The sequence below is a fragment of the Diabrotica virgifera genome, chromosome 9 (genome assembly GCF_917563875.1).
Source record: "Diabrotica virgifera virgifera chromosome 9, PGI_DIABVI_V3a".
NCBI classification, from domain to species: Eukaryota; Metazoa; Arthropoda; class Insecta; order Coleoptera; family Chrysomelidae; genus Diabrotica; species Diabrotica virgifera.
The window spans coordinates 188855408-188878892 of NC_065451.1; the positions used below are offsets into that span (position 1 = coordinate 188855408).

The following is a 23485-nucleotide window of genomic DNA, read 5'->3' on the forward strand; positions in this document are numbered from 1 at the left end:
TATGAATCGTCTGGGATCTGAACCCGCAATCTCGCGATTTCTCGATCTCTGGTCCAATGCTCTACCAACCAGGCCATCAACGCGCATGTTACTGACGTTTCCGATATACATAATTACACATCACGGTGACAAGTGAAATATAAAAATAGATGTTTTATTATTTTACGCCCAAGGAAGACAAATCCAAAGACACAAAATTTTAATAAATAATACATTTACTAAAAAACACTAATATATTATTTTAATGGTTTATTTGCGGTGATACATAATTTGAAAGATTAGCAACTAAACGTCATACTGTCTGTGTGCGCATGCGCGCAGATTTATGAAAAATTTTATTCTCAATCGCGCCTAAAGAAGTATAACATCAAAAAGTTTGCCATATGGTTCCAACTATTGCATGTGCATATATGTCACTTTGAAAAAGCATATCTTGTTTAAAAATAGTCCTAGAATTTTTTACAGTACACCATTTTAAAGTAAAGAAAATTAGCTTTCCTTTTTATTATACAATGTATATATCCATACCCAAATATACAATAAAAAAAGTTATAATGAGAAATTTAAAAATAATCGTAAAATATATCAAAAATCATTAAAAGTATAAAATTTTGAAAAACCATATCTTGCTTAAATGTAGCCATAGGGCCTTCTACGATAGAACATTTTAAAGGTAATTGACTTCTCTTTCTACTAAATGTATCATTGTGTATACCTAGAACTGCGTAGAAAAAAGTTAGAGAACAACGTTTGCGAAATAACAAGGAAAATATCCCAAAATCGCTGTGAGTGGCGAAATTTGAAAAATCATATTTTGGAAATTGTAAATCACAGGAACTTCTACCAAACGCCATTTTAAAGAGGAAGCATGGAAGTTAATTTTCTGTGAAGCAATGCCTATACTTATATCCCCGTGGAAAAAAGTTGTGGGGCTAAAAACAAAATTGCTATCTTTCATGTTTATTTCTTGCTTTTATTTTGGATATATTTTTGTAAAGAAACATGTTTTTGACTTTAAAATGTGATATTTCGATAGTAAATTTAACCTGGAACAATTTTCCTATAGACGTGTTTGCACTAAATGTGCATAGAACTCACCCTAATTCGCCCTGTGCCTAGGGACTAATTCACCCCTTTCTCAAAGACGCACTCCTTTAGATGGTAGCAGTACGCGGTTGTTCCAAATATAGAGATCCATTGACTATATGAAACAATAAAACCCTGTTAACGTTGTAGTTCCTTTTTAAAATACATAATCAATGGCCTAATACTTTCTGTGATTATTGTATAATGCTAGTAAGTAAATATTTACATTTTACGTAAAATAGAAAAAACAGCTAATGTAACAGTGATAAACACTTTTTAATACCTGACTGTCCATTCTGGAATTGTGGAGGTCCGTTCTGAAACTGAGGAGGCCCATTTTGTAGATTACTTGGAGGAATACTATCATTTTTTGTTGGTGAAGGTCCAAATGAGTTACTCATGTCATGTCCCACTGATGGTGGCAACTGACTGGATGGAATTGGTGGTCTGGGTTGTTGGCCGCTTAACTAGAAAAAAAAGTATTATCAAGTTTCTAACTGTAACCATGGTCACAAGATAAAATAAGGCAAGAACAAGAACTACCGAAGTATGTGAACCTAAACATTTCAGAAAAGAATTGAAAGCCTCAAGAAAATGTATAGGTACATACATCAAAAGATTTAAGATTTTAAAGCAACCTCCCACCCCACCTCCGTGGGTGGTCGTGTTTTATGTTATTCGATAGATTTTTGAAAAATATTGAACAAGTATTTTTCAGTTTTTCGATCTGTGGTTCATTTCGGAAAATATTCGCTTTTTGTGAAACTTTGTGACTCACCCATATTCTTACGTCCCGCTCAAATCGTCAGATTTAAAGACAGACGACAGATATAGACAGATATACACGACATTTAAAAAAAACGAGTTGTGATTAAAAATTGATGTCAAAAAATGTCACATTAAATATCGTCCCCTCAAAGCAACAGTAGGATATGTAAAATAATGTAGTTTCGAGAAAAACTCATTTGAAAATTTTACGAAACATCAATAATTAATAACTTTTTTATAATTGAATGGATTTACATGGAATTTTGTTTGAGTACCTAACTTTACATGCGTCACATAACAATTTATATTAATTAATAAAAAAGTGAAAAATTGGAAAAAAAAGTTAGTTGTCCTACTGTTGCCCTCAAAGATAATCTGTTTTTTAACGATATTCGCAAATTTCTGTTATATAAACGTATATTGCACTAATGTTTAAAATATAAAGTTTTGTTTAAAATTTTACACATTTCAATACAAAAAACAAAACAATATTGTTGTTCAAACACGTTATTAGGTATGTACATAAATTATAACATGAACATACTTGTTTTCCAAAAATTTAAAAATTTGACAAGATAATAAACAAAATAAAATGAAAAAATCATCAGAATCAGTTTTGGTAATATCGGATACTAAAAGTTGTGAAAGTAAAAACTTATTGCATTTTCTTAAATCCGCCCGAAATTTCTAAAGGGGAATTTATCATGAATTTAACTTACCTTTTTCCTGTGCTTGATAAATTTCAGATAACAACTCAGAATCAGTGTTATTTTTGTTCGCTAAATACACTAATACTGACTTCTACGAGTAGATACCCATAATTTGTACAATTTAAATTGGCTGAATTATTCATTTTTACTTTTTAACATACACCTTTTAACATCAATGTAATAGAACTATTGTTTAAGATTACTGAAGATAAAATTGTGACCGCAAGCTGGATAATATATAAACAAAGACATAATCGCAACTCAGCAATAACTACATGGCAACAGTATGATATGTGTGTGTTAACTTAGTGTCGCATTAATATTGATGACCAAAATGAGTAAACGACAAAATATAATGGTATGATATGTACGTTGTCTTAGTGTTGCATTATAGAATTTGGGCTAAAAGGAATTAAGCTACAGAAGGATATGTAATATTATAAAAAAAAGTATTTCACTTTTTATTTATCTTAGTGTTACACTCAACAGAAGGGTTTATTTCGAATCATTTGACATGGATATCACCAGTCATTTTTTTACATACTCTACTGTTGCTTTGAAGCGACGATATACAGATGCATATTAAATGTTACACGATGTCCATGGTCGTCGTCCACATGTTTACAAAAAATATTTAAAAACTCACTGCTTCCATAAACTATAAGCACTAAAATAAATTCATATATTGTCACAACACTTGCTTACACATTTGAAGCACTGTCCGTCAACGTGTTAACTTACCTTATCTTAATCTGACAATTTCGAGTTTTTCTAAGGATAGTTTTGTTCGGGCCCCCCTTAACGAACTCTCCCGTATTAAGAGTCCATATATGGTGTGGGTACATTTACAGGGTACAAAGTTTCTCCCCATGTGATTTTCTGGCGCGCTCGAGTAACTGCAAAAATCCGCCCTTGGGATCCCCTACCAATATATTGATCTGCTTATTGATTGATTTGTCAAATGATATAAATTATCATTATGTTGATTATACAGCAGTTAGTATTGAATAAAACCGGGATGAAACAACTATAACAATTAATCCTAGATTAGATAAAATAGATGCTTGGCTGGAGCAGCTGAATCACCTCTAATTGCTGATAAGACCATAGAGTTATATATTAGCATAGAGAGAGTGTCATTCAGAGCGAAGTGACGACACCATCTTTTTTATTTGGATTAGTGCTGTTTCACTCTTACGCATAGTAAAGCTGCTACAGTTGTCCTCCCCTTCCGTGCCTATACTCACACTGAATGTCATCACAGATTCTCGATACAATGTGTTAGAAAGAGATGCCGCAAACCAGTCCATGAGATCTTGTCATCAGGAAGCGCGGAAAGTAGGCTCACTCTATGTTAATATATACCTCTATGGATAAGACCATAATTTTGGAAACTATAAAAATAATGAATGTGAAATATGTAGAATAAAAATAAAAAAGTAAGCAGGGTAGACGGATATAAATATCTTGGACTAATATTTGACTCAAACTTAAAATTACGATAAGCACATATTAGATCTTTGTATTCTATGAATAGTCTATTGTTTGTTTTTTAACCAAGAGGAGTGATTGCTCCAACCGCAGGCAAGTTTACTCCACTGTTATTAAATTTTGACACTAATGACATTTATGAAATTTTGGCACTTCTGTCATTTTATAGGTTAATTAAGTATATCGGCGATTTTTTGTTTTCTGCATTATTCCTTTAATTTTTAGATTTTTAGTCTACTTTTATATAAAAACAGTTATTTTTAGAACTCTTTAGCGATGTGTTAGTATAATATAATATGTATGGATTATCATCGAAAGGAGATATATGATCAACGAAAAAAGAAGATGAATTTGGTGACTTTTCTAGTAACTTTCTTGGGTGTGAATATGTCTTTTTAGTTTACTTCTCTTGGTTAAAAAATCAACTATAGTATAATTCAAACAGAATTATACTAGGCTTTCTTTGTTATTGTACTATTAGGCCAGGAACCGAAGCTTTTCACCTCGCAATTTTTACAGAATGGATCGATTTGCTTGAAAATTTGAGAATAAGTAGTGGATAGGCCAAGGATCAAAATCCATATGATTCCGAAAGGCGCTTTTACCATGGGGGTGGTTGCCACCCCATCTCGGGGGGTGGAAATTTTTTATTATATTTTGACCACAAAAGTTGATAAAAACATACATTTTAAGCAAAAAATGTTCTATACGTTTTTTTTATAAAATTAATAGTTTTCGATTTATTCGCTATCGAAAGTGGTAGTTTTGTATAGAAAAATCAATGTTTTTCGATATACTCATTTACGATTCACTCAATTTTTGTCGTAGAAAGAATTTCTTCAAACCAAATTCTTGGGAATTAAATAACCTACAATTTTATATTGAAACATTTTTCCGTATCTCTGATGCTAATCTTTCTATTCTGAAGAAAATGGCATTTTTTACCCAATTACAAAAAATCGTTATTCGCTTTTGACTCCAGTTTTTTTAAAAACTAATCATTCTAAGCTAGTCAAATTTGTAGAATTTATTAATAATGCATAAATAAATAATAATGAATAAGGCCAATGACTAAAAACACCGCGAACTTACATTATTATGCTTCCAATTCGATTTCTCCTTTTTTTTAAATATATTGATTTTTTACCCGTAACTTTTTTATTTCTTATCTCAGAAAGTTTGGTAAAAAATAATTTTGTAGGTTTTTGCAAGATCTATAAGCCTATTAATATTAAATTTTTTAAAATCCTCAGTCGCAAAAAGAGGTGACTTTGAAAGGGTTGGTAAAGGTGGTTTTTGCATGTTATTACAAGTTTTAATTGTCAATAGCTCACTTAATTTTTGAAGTAAAAAAAATGTTGGCAAACCAGGTTCTTGGGAATTAAATGACCTATAATTTCATATTTAAACATTTTTTCGTATCTCTGATGCTAATCTTGCTATCCTGAAGAAAAGGCCATTTTTTCCAAACTACAAAAGTTCGTTATTCGCTTTTACCTCTTTTTAAAAAAAATAATCATTCTAACCCGGTCAAACTTCTAGAACCTATTAATAATACATAAATAAAAAAAACAAATAAGGTCAATGACTAATTTTAATTAGGGTGGTGATTAGGGGGTTGCTTGCGATCACTTTTTCGCTGAAAAAAAAAAGGGACTGACATTCTTTTCATTATAAGTCACTTAATTTTTAAGCTAGAGACTATTTTTTCTTTCTGGAGATAGATATTTTTTAAGTACTTTGAATTAGTTTGAACAAGTTGTCCTCGAAAAATGCATAGTTTTCCCGTCTTTTGACTTTGAAACTACAATATTTAGCATTTGACGAAGAAGAGCCAATATATAATAAAGTATAGCTCGATTACTGTTGGTCTTAAAGAAAATTTATAAAAACGGTTTTGTTATTTTTTCAATAGGTACGGTACATTCCATGTCAAATCACTCAGGCAAAAAATTTTGGGTCTCCGATTTGTCTGAAAATTGGTATATAGCTTCTGCGGGACGTAAAAATAAAATATTTAAGGTCAAAAAATCTTCTTTTTTTCTCAAAATGTTATTTTATGCGATTTTACAGTGATTTGGTGTTTATTTAAACAAATTTGCATTTTCTGTCGTAAAGTATCAATGAAAAACATAATATTTTATTAGAAAGGACTCAAAAATGTCATTATATGGCATTATAACAAGTTATTTTGAATCAAAACAAGTTTTTGATCAAATTTTATAGTGTAAAAAACGTTAAAATACCGTTTTTTACATTTTCCTCCATTCCCAAAATACATCATCATCGATTTGGCTAAAAATTTGCCCACAGATAGCCAAAAGATAGGACTTTAAGTGGTTAGAAGGATTTGAATTATATTACAATACCAAAAAAGTTACATGCAGTAATATCAGACTCAAAAGTATATATTAGTCCAGTCGGGATAGCATTTGACCTTGAATGCCGAGCTGCCCAAAATTTTATTTTTCTGATCATTAGGGGAGTCAATAGTAGCCTAAATTTAAAATCACGAATGAATTCCTCCGTTGCGTTAGCCGCCATCTTGATTTTAAAGGAGAACCGGTTTTGCTCAATATCTCCACCATTTTTAACTTTTCGACAAAAATGGTAGGAACTGAAATTGTTCCAAATAAATCGTATTTACAATTATTACAATTTCTTTTTAACAATTTTTGTCGTGAGGTCGATATTTTCGAGTTAATTGTACTTACAGTAGACGCCTATATTTTTGACTATAATATTGCATGTAACCTTTTTGGTATTGTAATATAATTCAAATCCTTCTTACCACTTAAAGTCCTATGTTTTGTCTATCTGTGGGCAAATTTTCAGCCAAATCTATTATGATGTATTTTGGGAATGGAGAAAAATGTAAAAAACGGTATTTTAACGTTTTCTACACTATAAAATTTGATCAAAAGCTTGTTTTGAATCAAAGTAACTTGTTAAAATGCCATATAATGACATTTTTGAGTCCCTTCTATTAAAATATTATGTTTTCCATTGATACTTTACGATAGAGAATGCAAATTTGTATAAATAAACACCAAATCACTGTAAAATCGCATAAAATAACATTTTGAGAAAAAAAGAAGAAGATTTTTTGACCTTAAATATCTTATTTTTACGTCCCGCAGAAGCTATATACCAATTTTCAGACAAATCGGAGGTTCCAAATTTTTTTTGCTGCAAAATTGAGTGATTTGAAATGGAATGACCCGTACATTTTTGTTAAGTAAAGTTGTTTTGATAAAACGAAAACTTTTGGAGTTATTAGCAGAAAACTTATTAAAAACATTGATTTTTTCGATATAAAACTAACATTAACTATTATTATTCCCATTAAAAGTAGTTGATTATAAAACTAACACTTTCGATAGCGAATAAATCTAAAACTATCAATTTTATCAAAAAAATGTATATAACGTTTTTTGCTTAGAATGAATGTTTTTGCCAACTTTTGCGATTAAATTATAATAAAAAATTTCCACCTCCGAGATGGGATGGTAACCACCCCCTTGGTAAAAGCGCCTTTCGGCATGATGTAGATTTTGATCCTTGGACTATCCACTACTTGTTCTCAAATTTTCAAGCAATTCGATCCATTCTGTAAAAATTGAGAGATTTTGTCCTATTTTAAGCTTCATTACTTGGACTATATGTTTTTTTCATAATTTAACTAAGAATGGTATAATTGATTTGTTTATTGTTAAAAGGGGGTAAGCACCATTTTCTACTTTTCGAGTTATAGTAAAAAACCTTTCTCTCTTTCTATATCCGCGTCATTTGGTTTTAAATGCAATTTTGCAGTATAAACTATATCCATGCAATGCATCAGTATTTGCCTTCTTTCAACACCAAATGACGCAGATACAGAAAATGAGAAGGTATATATTCATCAAAAATAAAACCAACGGACATGGTGCTCTCCCTGGCTCTATGTTTCTAGGTGAGGAAAGTGAGAATGACAAACAAAAAATAACAGAGTTGTTTGCGAAACATTTTGGTACTGTATACAGCACTTTTAATGGTAAATCTCTGGATAACCTGGAGAGTAATGAAATTTTCTCACAACAGCTGGAGGTGGAAATTAGTAACCTCGAAGTCACTTTTGACAATTTACTGAATGTGTTGTTGTCATTAGATGTCAATAAAGGCCCTGATTTGATACCGAATTTGTTCCTAAGAGAAAGTGCAGTGTCCTTGTGTGAACCATTAGTATATGTTCTTAATAAATCTCTCCAGACGGGAATTTTCCCGAACAGATGGAAACATTCCTTTGTGTGTCCTATTTTCAAGGCAGGAGATCATAGTGATATCAAAAATTATCGGCCAGTTTGTATTCAGTCAGCCTTATCTAAAGTATTTGAAAAAATGGTTTTGCCAAGTTTGGATAATTGTTTTAGGAACATTATTACGGACAACCAACATGGATTTGTAGGCGGACGTTCTACTCTCACTAACCTCTTTTTGTATATCGATAGTATAGGTACAGCAATGGATGAGGGTTACGAGGTGCACTCTATATACACCGATTTCAGTAAGGCCTTTGACCTACTAGATCATAATGTCTTAATTACAAAGCTGAGAAACTTTGGTATCACTGGTTCTTTATTAGCTTGGTTTACTTCGTATTTGCAAGGAAGAACATTGCAAGTAAGATCAGCAGGATGTGTTTCTAATGGATTTGAAGCCGTGTCAGGGGTTCCGCAGGGTTCCCATTTGGGTCCTAAGCTTTTTCTGTGGTTGGTAAATGATATTGGTAGGAACTTTAAATCTGAATATCTGATATTTGCAGACGACTTGAAGATATTTAAATGCATTAGGTCAGAATCTGATTGTGAGGGTTTGCAGAGAGACTTGGATTCTTTAGTACATTGGTGCCAGGAAAATAATCTTAGATTGAATGCTTCGAAATGCTCATATATTATTTTTTCACGTAATAAGACCACCAGTGATTTTAAATACAAGATAGGAGATGTGGATTTATCTAGGGTTCAGGTAATTAAGGATTTAGGTGTGTTGCTGGATAGTAAGCTAAGTTTCGTGGACCATTATGATGCCATTATTGCGCGTGCTAATCGGACATTAGGGTTAGTCATCAGAATGTCATATGATTTTAATAATTTGTTTGTAATTGTGAGATTGTTTTTGAGTTATGTTCGTTCATTACTAGAGTATTGTTCAGTGATTTGGAGTCCAAGTTATGAGAATCACAAATATCGAATTGAATCGATTCAAAATAAATTCGTTAGATATCTGCGGTATAGATTAGGTACTACAGGAATGCAATTGAATTCCAGTCAGGTCATGCAGATGTTTCATTTGCACCGTCTAGAGGATCGCAGGCGATACTTTGACCTTAATTTCGTATTTAAGGTGTTAAATGGTATTATTGTTGCACCTAGAATTCTGGGTCGAATAGATTTTTATGTTCCAGCTAGGAATTTGAGAAGATGTCCCTTGCTATCCGCTAGATCGTGCAATACACGTCATGCAGAAAATATGCCTTTAAATAGAATTGTTTCTAGTGTAAATGAGTTTCCAAATATAGACTTTATGGGAGTCACACTAAATGCTTTTAAAAGGACTATTTCACGTGAATTATTTTAATTTGATTTTAATTTTTTGATGTCGTTAGTTTAATTGTAAGTAATGTAAGTTAACTTGTGTTCAATGTTTAATTTTGACTTTTAATTTTAATTGTAAAATGGAGTTTTCCGTCAATAAATATTAATTTAATTTAATTTAATATTTACTATAACTAGAAAAGTAGAAAATGGCAGTTACCCCCTTTTAACAATAAATGATTCAATTGCATGATTATCAGCTCATACAAATAATTATTTAAATGTGATAATTTTGAAAAATTTTCTTAGATTACTGATACTGAATATAATTTTTATTTATTACAAACATGATAACTCTTCCATAATAGTATATTATGCAACGAGCATTTAATGATGGTCATTATGAAGCGAGAATGAGGGATACGAAACGAGCCGTATGCGGCGAGTTTCGTATAGAGTACGAGCTTCATAATGATAATTAAATGCAAGTTGTATATAGTTTCGTATAGAGTACGAGCTTCATAATGATAATTAAATGCAAGTTGTATACACTATTTTTTCTATGATCATTCACAACAAAAAATATATTCAAATTTATTAATTTTGTAACGCAAACAAATTAAGTAGTTTGTCAGTTTGACAGTTGGTTTACATATTGAGAACTGCCAAAGCGTATGTATTTGACTCGCCATTGGTCACTGCGCGTGTATCACCTTTATCGCGAATGCCATATCGCGATTCTATTGGTTAAAAATCTGTATCTTAATGAAAATCTGTATCATAATGAAGTTCATTATGATACAGGTAGTGACATCATAATAATAATTGATATATTATTATAGTATGAGAATAGAAAAAGGTATTTTACTCTTGAGCGAAATTCATATTTTTTGACATCCCTCGTATGAGATTGATAAAATTTGATATATGATGATTGCATCTTAGGTTTTAGACCATGCAGAACTTTTTATTGTTATTTTTATTTTATTAAGAATATTCTTTTTTCGTAAAATCAATAAAGCAAAGACAAAACAAAATTAATTTGAAATATGATTTAAAATTTACTTACATTTGGTGGAAATTGACCTTGCAGACTATTCGTAGGATGTCCCATGGAATTCAGTGGACCTGTTGGAGCTGCATGATGATCACTTTGAGGAGGAAGTTGACCAGGTTTTGGAGGACCAACAGGAGCACTTTGAAATGTTGTATTTGGGGATACTCTGCTAGTGGGAGGAAAACCCTGTGGTGGACCTCCAAACTGTTGTGGAGGCAGATATTGTGGGTTCATTTTAAATTACCCTAAAAAAAAGTTATCTTAAAGTACCTACTAACAAAAGTTTTAGTTAAAAAAATCATGATATCAGGCAATAATTAGATCTTCTAATACTAAATGTGTTACAAGAAATTTGAAACACAACTTTTATTTGTGAATCAGTTGGTTTTATTTTGAAACTGTTGTGTAAATATAATTATGAGAACTTCTTAAAGACTACACTATATGTATTCACATAAAAAACAACCCCTGTGGTACCATTTTATAAGTCGATCCTGCTGCTGACAGACATTAGCAATTGTCCAATAAATACACACACCGGCAAAATTAGCCGAACACCTTAAAAATGGGACATGTTTGATGTCTCGAATTTCCTAAACCTGTTGTCCGATTTGAGTGATTCTTTTAGTATGTTATAGCCTTAGTATTTAAGAATATCGCTGTAATAATATTGTTCCTAGACAGGTAAATATCATTTTATACCGGGTGTACCAATCATACTGTGTTTTTTTCTTAAAGTTTGGATCACCCTGTGGAATATTCTAGCATATGTAAAATATTAAAATTAAAACTCGATTGTAGACTTAGGCTTTCAAACATTTTCCTTTTTGATTCATTTACTTATGTGAGATAATAAAAAAGTTATGTGCGTTAACAACTATCCATGTTTTTCATCAATAAATCCTCATAGTAGGGGAGGAAAGTATGCTAAATTTGCAGTCACTCGAGCGTTATGGGGACCTATTGGATTGTGAAGGGTATGTGCTAAAACCAGAAATATGTTAAGTTAAGTTTTCCATAAAGTGGGGGACTTTTCATTTTTAATTTAATTTTCCATTTGAAATAATCGTTTTTTTTTTTCGATTATATCCATAATTCGAAAAAATGTGTCGAATTAAAGTTGCTTATTTTTACGTAAGTAAAGAATCCAAATCTGCAATAAAAATTGGGGGCTCCTATTTAAGATTTTAAATTAAATCCCCCACCCCACCTCCGTGGGGGCTCGTGTTTGGAGCCATTCGATAGATTTTTCAAATATATTGAATACATGTATTTTGGAGTTTTTCGATCTGATGTTTATTTCGCGAACTATCGCAGGGTTCGTATTTAAAATTTTTAATTTACCCCTCACCTCTTTCCGTGGGGGTTCGTTTTTGGTATCATTCGATAGACTTTTGAAAAATATTGAACACGTATATTTTTTAGTTTTTCGATCTGACTTTCATTTCGCAAAATATTCGCTTTTTTTGTGAGACTTTGTGACTCGCCCATTTTCTTAGGCCCGGTTCAAATCGTCAGATTTTTTAAATATACACTATTTTGCATGTAGTTAACTTATCTTAATCTGCCGATTTCGAATTTTTTAAGGATAGATTTTTTCGGATCCCTCTTAACGAACTCCCCTGTATTAAGAACCAATATTATGGTAGAGGTACATTTACAGGGTACAAGGTTTTTCACTATTTGCTTATGTTGGATAATAAAAAAGTTATGTGCGTTAACAACTAGTCATGTTTTCCATCAATAACTCCTCATATTCTGCTTAGTTTAATAAACAATCCTAAACTAGGCTATGAGAAAGTTTCACAAAAATGCGAATATTTCGCGAAATAAACGTCAGATCGAAAAACTAAAAAATACGTGTTTAATATTTTTCAAAAATCTATCAAATAATACTAAACACGTAACCCCACGGAGAGGGGTGGGGGGTAAATTAAAAATTTTAAATACGAACTCTGCGATATTTCGCGAAATGAACATCATATCGTAAAACTGCAACATACACGTATTCAATATTTTTCAAAAATCTATCGAATGGCACCACAAACACGGCCCCCACAAAGGTGGGGTGGGGGGTTACTTTAAAATCTTAAATAGGAACCCCCAATTTTTATTGCAGATTTGGATACTTGACGTAAAAATAAGCAACTTTTATTCACAACATTTTTTCCAATTATGAATAGAAATTGTTGGAAATGGAACATTAAATTAAAAAATGGAGAGTCCCACACTTTATGGAAAACCTCACTTAACTTTTTTTGGTTTTAGCACCCACTCTTCACAATCCAATAGGTCCCCATAACGCTCGAGTAACTGCAAATTTAGCATACTTTCTCCTCCCCTACTATGAGGATTTATTGATGAAAAACATGGCTAGTTGTTAAAGCATATAACTTTTTTATTTTCCAACATAGGCAAATGAATCAAAAAAGAAAATGTTAAGGAAGCCTAAGGCTTTAATATTTGAGTTAATATTTAATAATTGAGTTTTAATTTAAATATTTTATAAATGCTAGAATATTCCACAGGATGTTCCGAACTTTAAGAAAAAAACACAATATGATTGTTACACCCGGTATAAAATGACATTTACCTGTCTAGCCACAATGTTATTACAACCATATTCTTAAGTAATAAGGCAATAACATACTAAAAGAATCACTCAAATCGGACAACAGGTTTAGGAAATTCGAGACATCAAACATGTCCCATTCTTAAGGTGTTCGGCTAATTTTGCCGGTGTGTGTATGTCTATATATAAAAATTTGTGATACATTTTGTCTGTTCTCTTGTACAGAATGGCAGCATGGACATTAAATTCCAGCTCCATTATACTTGAAGTTTTTAAAATGTGGTGCTTATGCCCAATGCTTAGCATATCATGGAAGAACAGTCAGAAGTGAGGAAGTACAGTCAGAAAAAGTAAGGAAACTGCATACTCAGGTCACATACATATTACAAGAACAATACACTTTTCAGCAACTAACACTAGTAGGAAAGATAGAGGGGAAGAGAGGTCTAGGACATAAAAAGGTGTATGGCTGCGTAATATTTGCCAATGGACAGGAATCCAGTCATGAATTGCTTCGCAATGCTACTAAAAATACGAGGTCTGGCTATTAAATAACGAGACTGCGCGCGCAGAAGGCGTCCTAGAGGGGAATGTAACGGTCACGTTACAAAATTAGCTCTTTAATTATTATTATAATTATTTTCCCTCGGTCTCCATTTAAATTCTCTAATTTCTCGTATAGGACTACTGAGGTGACGTCATACCTCGGTGATGGAACGTACTCCACCTATCGATATTATTTCGTGTTCTGAGAGAATTTGACGTTCACCTTGGCGGAGAAACGTCTCTCGTTCGTCACTTGGTTTGTGGCTGCTAATTAAGTGGGTTGGTTTGGTACTTGGTACTGGTACCATAAAATGGCGGATGAGTTCCATACACCCTATTTTATAACATCGATCCAGTTTTTAAGTAAAAAGTTACCAGCAAGGGTTGTCTGGAGTTAGGGAGACATGTGTGTGACAACTCCTGTTGGAGCCTAATAGGAATCATTCGGTGAGATTTATTTTTTTTGTAATAATTTTTTAATTAGCCATTGTCATGTGTTTTTTGTTGTGGAATATTTAAAATATTAGTCCCATTGTTAAACTTTCTTAGTCAATCTATTAAGGGAAGGGTGTAGATGATTTCGATCTTTATATTATCTTTATATCGATCTTTATATTAATGGAGTTTTTGGGTTTACATAACCAAACATTTTTGAAGTCCTCAAATTAATATTGGAAATAATTACCATTTCTCTGTAGGTTTTAAATTTATTGAACATCCAATATTTTATAAATTCAATATATTTTTACGGATATTTCCTCAAATAAATCATTTCAGTGTCATTTATTCATGTCTTCACACTTAAAATAGTTCAAGGTTATCTGAGATTGGTTTTTTGTTCCATTTTTAATGACCGGTTTTTCTATACTATTGCTTCTAAAAAGTATTTCTTCTTCCCTTTACTTTTTGCTCATGTTTAAAATGGGAAATAAAACTGGGAATGTTTTTAGCCATTTGGAAGAAACCCTAACATGAAACCGTAGCCCTTTGACCACCCAGGGAAACCACTGCAGCCACGGCCAAGTCACCATTGGGAATATGTCTAATTGGGAGCAAGCTATGGGAGCGTTCCAGCTCAATTTTCGTCTTGGCACCTGGGCCTACAGGAGTCATGGGGTCGCACCATCCTGGTGCATCATTTTCTAGGATGCAACCGCAACCTCGTTTGGGAACATTTAGTGAGGTGTTTTAGTAACTATTGGTTTTTTTATATTTCAGACTATCTGTTAAATACACTATGTTTTTTTTCCAGATTTAGGTTACCTCTGGTTTTTTTTTTGACATATTTGTATATTAGATTATTTGGTTCCCAAACTTTGTATCTATGGTAACTTCTTGTGCACAGGAATAAGCCTAGAGAAAATTAGGTTTTTAATACTTTACTATTGCTTTGATATTGGTTTATGTAATTCGGGTAAATTTATTTTTTAATATTACTAGCTTGTTTCCCAAATATTTTACTGTTATTCGCTTTATTCCATTTTGTTCGGTTAATTTAGGTCATCGTCGGTATTTATCTCAACTTCATTTCTACTTTAGTCAATTGTATATTTAACTTTATTTATTCATTATTGTATTTTCCCTTAGTGAGGCTTGGGCCTATTTATTTGTAGTATTTTCATCTTTGTCAGTTTCATTTAGTTGTACGTAGCAGGCGTACTATAACCATTTGGTAGAAGACTTATGTAATTTTGTACCCTATATATATGTAAGAGGTATTTAAGTTTATAACAGATAACATTATTGTTGTTATCTTTAAAATATATATAGCTTCTTGTATAACTTATGTCATTTTAGAGTTACATGATATATGCTTGTCTAACTCAGAGATTGTTAAAAATCTAGTAGTTATTTTAATAAATATTTATTTATTTTGTATATCATGAATTTTATTATTCCTTTATGTTTGTTATTACAGGTTTGATATATTTAATATTTGACAGCAGTATAAGATACCTGGGAGAATGATCGAAAATCATTTTCATGGCGCCCATGATTTGTTAGATTTATTTATCTTGTTCGTCTTTAGCAATTATCCATCTTCATTCAGTTTCAGTACATTATTCTTATTTAATTATTTCATCTTTTAGTCATCATTACTATCTATATAGAGCTACTGTTCTTCGACAGGCATGCAAACGAGCCGTATCCATCCTTGAGTGTCAAGTGGTTTTCTTGCATCTCTTGCTAGCCAACTCTATTCAGTTTGCCTCTGTCTCTTCCCACTTCTACTTCTATCCCTTCTAATTCCCCTTTCTTCAGTACTACTGCACTTTAGTAGTATTTTTTTTTTATTTTTCCTATTGCGGCTTCTCAACGTAGAAGCCACTTCACCCTTTCTCTTTACAGCCCATCTCTCTACATCTATGTCCCATTAGTTATTTATTTACTTTTTCCTTCATCTGTTGGAGTTTATCACTCTCTGTGCATTCACTCCAACAGAAAATCCTCTTCTTTTTTTTTCCTTACTTCTGTTGGAGTACCTATATCTTTCTTTTTACTTTCACTCCAACAGAAGTTTTCTTATTTTTGTTACAGGAAGAGTGGGAAACGAATGCAGCATTGGATAGCTGGAAGTGTCTACTCTTCCAGTACGAAAACACGTTTTTGTCGCTGTAGTATTTTTTCTGTAGAGGTTAGAAAAGAACGTGTTTTTTTCTCGTGCCGATAACAATGTGTGACGAAAAACATGAGCAACGGATTAATGTGAAGTTTCTCGTTAAATTAAAAAAAACTCCGACTGAGTGCTATAATTTGTTGAAAGAGGCCTATGGTGAGAATTCTCTATTTCGTGCGCGTGTTTTCGAATGGTATAAACGGTTTTCTGAAGGCCGAGAGAGCGCCGAAGATGACCAACGTCCAGGTCGACCTGTCTCTGTTTCAACTCCGCAAACAGTGACCAAAATAAATGAAATTGTGCGCGGAGATCGTCGTATGAGCATTCGGATGATTGCTGAGACTGTAAACGCCGATAAAGAAACAGAAAAATTTTACATGACGAATTGAATATGAAGTAAGTCTGTGCGAAGTTGGTCCCAAAAAATTTGACCCCTGACCAAAAGCTCGTCCGTCAACAGATCTGCTCAGATTTTCTTGGGAGGTTACATGAAGAGCCTGAATTAATGGAAAACATTATCACTTGCGATGAAACCTGGATATTCAAATACGATGTTGAAACTAAGCGACAATCCATGCACTGGAAAACTCCTGCATCGCCAAGAATGAAAAAAGCAAGGATGTCGAAATCAAAATTTAAAGCCATGCTAATCGTTTTTTTTTTCGACATTAACGGCATCGTGATGACTGAATGGGTTCCAGAGGGTCAAACTGTAAACCAAACTTACTATTTGAAAGTTTTGGCAACGCTGCGAGAGCGAGTTTGTAAGAAACGGCCGGAGTTGTAGAAAAACAAGTCGTGGATCTTGCACCAGGACAACGCACCTGCCCATAACGCGCTGTCTGTGAAGCGTTATTTAGCCGCTAGAGGCATTCCAGTGTTTGAACACCCGCCGTACTCGCCTGATGTAGCACCTTGTGACTTTTTCCTGTTTCCGAAGATCAAGTCTGCCTTAAAAGGAATCCGGTTTGAGTCGATGGAAGAGGTGAAGCGAAAAACGGCGGAGCTCCTAAAAGCTCTAACAAAAGAAGACTTCCAGCATTGCTTAGACCAATGGAAAAAACGAATGGAACAGTGTGTGGCGAGGGAAGAGGAATATATTGAAGAAGAGCATTCGATTGTAGAATAATTTTTAAAATAAAACTCTTTTCATAAGCAGTCTCGTTATTTAATAGCCAGACCTCGTAGAATAATTAAATCCTGACTATCTAACATCTCAACTGACAAGACATGTATGGTGGATGCCTACGCAGAAATGTATGGCACCTTAAAAAAAAGAACTTGTGATAGAATGAATTTTTTTAAACAAATTAGTTTTAGGGAAATTATAAGGGAGATAGGTCAAAGGTTTATGATATCCTTGATCATAAAATGTTATTGTCAAAGATTTTGAAGAAGAAACATTTAAAGACACATCCCGTTTCAATCTGCTGTCAGGCTATTCTGCGAGTTCCTTCACTTCAGATGGTGGATTCTTAACCTTACTATGATCAATTTTTTTAGTGTGTTTTTTGTGAACACTGAATGTGCTGTTCTATATGTTTTCTTAAAAGGAATTTTTTAAATTAAAAAATAAAATTCCTATTATTTATAGCGTTATTTTAAATCTTTGGTCATCGCTCTGAAGATGGCTTTGCAAGCCGAAAGCACTCAGCTGGGAAATTAAATAATTTTACACACTTCAAAAATACTTTTATTTCCCATTCATTCATTTGTCATATATATAGGGTGAGGCAGATAACTGGCCTATTAGAAATATCTCGAGAACTAAAGGCAACAGAATCATGAAAATTGGAATAAAGGGGTTTTGAAGGATGATCTATTAAATGAAAATATTTTCATCTCTTTGCAACTTCCGGTTATACCGGAAGTTCCTTATAACTTCGTTTTTTTAAATGGGACACCCTGTATATTTTTACATTTTTGGATTCTCTTCGATGTCTTCTTTCTTAAAATATAAGGTTTTGTAATATTATACAGGGTATTTGAAAAGATAATTACGTTTTTTTATTAATTTCGTAGCAACATTCACACCCTGTAGAATTGTAGTAGTTTGACATCTAAAACTCTGCTTACGTTCAAATGATTTTTAATATACTCTACTATTGTTAAGAATCATTAGTATAGCTAAATTTTTAATTTTAGTATACAGGGTTGGTCGAAACTCGGAATGAGTATTTTCTGAGTTTTCTTAAATGGAACACCCTGTATTTTTGTATTGTAGTGAAATGATATTTTATAGTACTTTTTTATTTCTTAAGCATTCCCTATACCTAACTGCTTTAATTTGTGAGTTATTGGTGATTCAAGCTAAACATTAATTGCAACAAAAAATACGTAAAATTTTATTAGGTTGGCCGTGAAAATACTCAATCCCAAATAATTTTTCAGAAATAAATACATATTAATCCAGACTGGTCCTTAAAATTACCAATAATGGTTTAGCTATCGAAATACCTACTTAGTTAAGATTGTTGGTGCGATTAACAATTAAGCACAAATTAAAGCAGTTAGGTATAGGGAATGCTTAAGAAATAAAAAAGTACCATAAAAAAATTTAGCTATACTAATGATACTTAACAATAGTAGAGTATATTAAAAATCATTTGAACGTAAGTAGAGTTTTAGATGTCAAGCTACTACAATTCTACAGGGTGTGAATGTTGCTACGAAATTAATAAAAAAACGTAATTATCTTTTAAAATACCCTGTATAATATTACAAAACCTTATATTTTAAGAAAGAAGACATCGAAGAGAATCCAAAAATGTAAAAATATACAGGGTGTCCCATTTAAAAAAACGAAGTTATAAGCAACTTCCGGTATAACCGGAAGTTGCAAAGAGATGAAAATATTTTCATTTAATAGATCATCCTTCAAAACCCCCTTATTCCAATTTTCATGATTCTGTTGCCTTTAGTTCTCGAGATATTTCTAATAGGCCAGTTATCTGCCTCACCCTGTATATTATGACACTATAAATGTGTACAAAAAACATCTAAGTATTTTTAATTTAATATTTAGTTTTTGGTATTTTTGCCAAATAAATGCCTTTACATATTATTTAAAGGTTAGAATATTCTCTATTTTTGGTAATTTTTTTAAAAATGGGGAGATCTTATGAATAAATAAATCAAGAAGAAGAAAACGAAACAGTATTAACTTACAGGTCACACAGTTTGAGTTAGTAGTGGTGTCCTACGTTGGAATTACCAGATTGATGATATTTATAAGAAATTAAATAAGGTAGGTTTATTATAGTACAGTGGAACCTTGATTATCCGTGTCTCTATTAACCCTCACCTCTGTTAACTGTCAGGGTCCATACATAAGTTATATTGTATACATAAGTAAATATTTAGTGATCAATTCATTTTGTTTAAGCATTGCGATAAGCCAAACGAAATTCATTGAAATGTACACGTTCAGTTATGCCACCACCGCATTTTTTTATGTAAATAATGTTTGTTCTTATTCAGGGCTCTGGATTAAATTTCAATTTAAATAGGTAATGATAAATGATACCATGCTTTTAGAGTTCTATCTTTAGAATCGCAAGCCGAAAATAAAAAGGCACAACACAATAATTATCAGTCAATATCTGTGTGTCACCATAATTCAGTGTGTCACCATAACACTATGAATTGTTATTTTTTTTAATGTTCTGTTAACTGTTAACCATGTTTTCGATTATCCATCACACCCTTGGTCCGGTGCCCTGACGGATCATCGAGGTTCCACTGTATACCATTACTTGGTAAAAGATTAATATGCTAATTTAACAACACTAAAACTTTACTATACAAATTTTAAATCTATTAAATTTAAATAGTGTTCTTTGGTGTTTGTAAAGACAGATTGCATATTTTTAATTAAAAAAGATTAGTCAGGATTATACTTGGACTGAAATAATTACATAGTTATGTGGAAATTAGAAAATATTGCAACACATTTTCTACAGTAGCTGTCTATATGGCAGACAAAAAGATTGCTCTGCATGCCAGCTAGGTCTATTTAATTGGGTTTTTTAATGTGACTGTGGTGTTGTCTCAGTCTATGTGAAGGTTTAATGCATCCCATCTGCCAATGTGTCTGTTAACCCTTGGAACACAAAGTAACGTTTTTTTAATAGATATTTTGTATTATCAGTGAATTTTTTTATTATTTCTATTGTTATTAGCTATTCTCATTGGGAAATAAGCAACAATTTAACTTGAAAAATTAATTGTATTAACGTTTCGACTTCCACATCGGATGTTGTTGTCAAAATACAAAATATTAATATTTTGTATTTTGACAACGACGTCTGATGTGGAAGTCGGAACTATAATAAAATTATTTTTTTAAGTTAAATTGTGGCATATTTCCCAGTTAGAATAGTTAATTACAAAAATGCCACAAAGAAATAGCTTCAGAACAACATTTCTATTGTTTATGTATGGCCCTGATAACAACTAATAAGTTGTATATAAGTTTAGTTTGACACAGGACTTTCACTTGTATTGATAAATTGTTGAGTTTTGAAACTAGAGCAAGTTTTTTTTATGACATGGGAATTTTTCGATAAAATAATTTTTTTTTCTTCTTCTTCTTTTTATATAGACATTACTCTGTCTGTTTTTCAATGTGCCTCCAGTAAGTTGTCATTCCATCTTTTTTGTGGTCTTCCCACTGATCGTCTTCCTATTGGGGAACCGTCTCTCGCAGTCCTTACTACTCTATTTGTTGTCATTCGGCTTATGTGGTTGTTCCATTCTACCCTTCTGCTTTTCACCCAGTTATTAATGTTGTCCACCTTCCATCTCCTTCGTATATCTGCACTTCTAGCTCTATCCCACAGCGTCTTACCATCGATTTTTCGCAATGTTTTTATCTCTGCTGTTTCTAGCATTCTTTTTGTCCTTTCTGTATCAGGTCGTGTTTCTGCCTCGTATGTCATTATTGGTCTGATGACTGTTTTGTAAATTCTGCCTTTCACTTCTTTTCCGATGTTTTTATCTCTCCATATTGTTTCATTCAGGCAACCTGCGGCTCTGTTTGCTTAATTCACCTGATCTTCCACTTCTGTTTCGAGCTTTCCGTAGCTGCATAGTGTGATGCCCAGATATTTAAACTCCATGACTTGTTCTATTATTTGACCCTCCAGCTCTAATTTACACCGTATTAGATCTGCTGTTATAACCATACATTTAGTCTTTTTTGGGGAAATTAACATGTTAAATTTTCTAGCGGTTATATAAAATTCGTGCAGCATATGTTGTAAATCATCTTCACTTTGAGAGATTAGTATTGCGTCTTCTGCGTAGCAGATTATTTTGTTGTTTTTCTCCCATTTGGTATCCTTTTTTTGTTCTTACTTTTTTTATTATTTCGTCCATGATCAGGTTGAACAACAGAGGACTCAGGGAATCTCCCTGTCTTATCCCATTGCCAGCTTCAATTGGGTCAGTTAGTTCTTCATCTACTTTCACTTTTATTGTGTTGTTCTGGTAGAAATTTTCGACCGTTTTAATTATTCCTAGAGGTACCTCTCTTGCATACAATAAATGGATAGCATCCTTTAATTTGACCCTGTCAAATGCCTTCTTAAGGTCCACGAAACATTTTGTCAAATGTTTGTCAAAAATCAAATTTTTTTGTACCACAATATTATTTGTTTGTGTAGAACTTGATTTTGAATAAACTAACCCCTAGGAATATTTTAAGTTGTTTCATTTTCAATATTTGTTAAAAATTAGGAATAAAACAGGTGGGGTATGACACACCCCAGTATGTGTTTGGTGTACAAGAAATATATATTGGGTGTACAGAAGGTTAAATCGCGCTGGCATAAAGAGCCATTTTTTCTCTGTATCACATAGACTGAGATGGCGGGGAACATTTTAAAGGAAGAATAAATATTGAATATTGAAAAAAAGGAATAGAGAAATTTCTTAGTTATACCTGTATACCTATATGTAGAAATACGTTTATCAGAGAAAGTATGAAACAATTTCTACATCATTTTATCTGTAAAAATCCAAAAATGTATTAAAAATCACAGCACACACAATACGATACACTAAAAGGAGTGTAAATCATATATACATTAAACAAAAGATTGACTATTCAGTAAATAGGAGATATTTTTAAACTGGTATAATGCTGGTATACACAGTAATCTCAGTTTGGTTATCCAAGATAATAAGCATGTAAATATCATCTGATATTCATTAATTAAGTTAAGTGCATAAGAATATAATTAAGGTCAATCCATATGTTTATGAAATTATATAAAAACTACCCACTCAAAATAGGTACTCCTATGTTAGTAGAAATATAGTGTGAAGATGCAATTGGATTAATTACTTTAGATATATATAACTTGTGACAAAGCTAAGAGCGTATATATTACACTTTCTCTTTCAAATAATAAATTGATTACAAACATACAAAACCATCAAATAACTACTATCCTTCAACAACATTTTACTCTTTGAACTTTACAACAACTTAAATATTATGTCAGGTATATTAACCTTCTAGAAAGATGAATAATAATACAAAATTGTGTCCAAACTACTGAATTTTTTACAGGTTCAAATCAAATAAATCAATTAAAAATAAGCCCAAAAAATGCAGTAATAGAGTACAGTATGGTTTACTTACAGAAATATTTTTTCTGATCAGATGTAGATAGTAAAGCAGTCACTAAGTATGTTATTTTAAATTAAATTAAGCTTATATTATGGAATGTTTAATAGAGCAATTCAGGTTTTTTTAATAAATGGGAACAAATAAGAAAAAGTGTCTTGGGGAAGGGTGACATGATTATCTTAATTCAGCCAAATCGATACACACAAATTTTGTCAAACTTATCCTTATAATAGTTAAGACCTTCTATTATGATTTTAACTCACTTACAATTCAAATTTAACTAAAAATCTTCTTAAAAAGGTAAATAAATAAAGGACATCACTTTTACACTTCACTCTGCCACGTAAGTCTGAAGTGCGCATGATTTGGTTACTTCCACATCAAATCTCACCAAACTGTCAAGATTTCCCCCATGTCAAAGCTGGTTC

At 32.2% G+C, this 23485-nt stretch overlaps 2 protein-coding genes and 1 long non-coding RNA gene across 3 annotated transcripts in view; 2 read left to right on the forward strand and 1 right to left on the reverse strand.

Annotated features, from left to right (window-relative positions):
• Positions 1 to 23447, reverse strand: part of LOC126892880 (protein transport protein Sec24C) — a 62424-nt gene extending 38977 nt beyond the window's left edge. The window contains exons 1-3 of the mRNA XM_050662697.1: positions 23325 to 23447; positions 10698 to 10930; positions 1370 to 1553 (exon numbers count right to left, since the gene is read on the reverse strand). Of these exons, the coding sequence (XP_050518654.1) occupies positions 1370 to 1553; positions 10698 to 10919 (406 nt within the window). The 5' untranslated portion in view covers positions 10920 to 10930; positions 23325 to 23447. The remainder of the gene's footprint in view (positions 1 to 1369; positions 1554 to 10697; positions 10931 to 23324) is intronic.
• LOC126892887 (uncharacterized) lies at positions 14167 to 15681 on the forward strand. The gene is made up of 2 exons (XR_007701034.1): positions 14167 to 14250; positions 14754 to 15681. It is a non-coding gene; the product is annotated as an uncharacterized LOC126892887 (long non-coding RNA).
• On the forward strand, positions 16477 to 22954 carry LOC126891600 (protein GVQW3-like). The gene is made up of 3 exons (XM_050660779.1): positions 16477 to 16764; positions 17235 to 17497; positions 22930 to 22954. Exons 1-3 carry the CDS (start codon positions 16477 to 16479, stop codon positions 22952 to 22954), a joined length of 576 nt encoding a protein of 191 aa, XP_050516736.1.
• Positions 23448 to 23485: the final 38 nt, after the last annotated feature.

Bases quoted from the DNA above. Each gene is read 5' to 3' on its own strand.
- LOC126891600 (XM_050660779.1), top strand. From the start codon at position 16,477: ATGTGTGACGAAAAACATGAGCAACGGATTAATGTGAAGTTTCTCGTT. The intron at 16,765-17,234 runs GTAAACGCCGAT...ATCTTGCACCAG, and splicing joins TTCGGATGATTGCTGAGACT to GACAACGCACCTGCCCATAA. The intron at 17,498-22,929 runs TGTGGCGAGGGA...ATATTATGTCAG, and splicing joins AAAAAACGAATGGAACAGTG to GTATATTAACCTTCTAGAAA.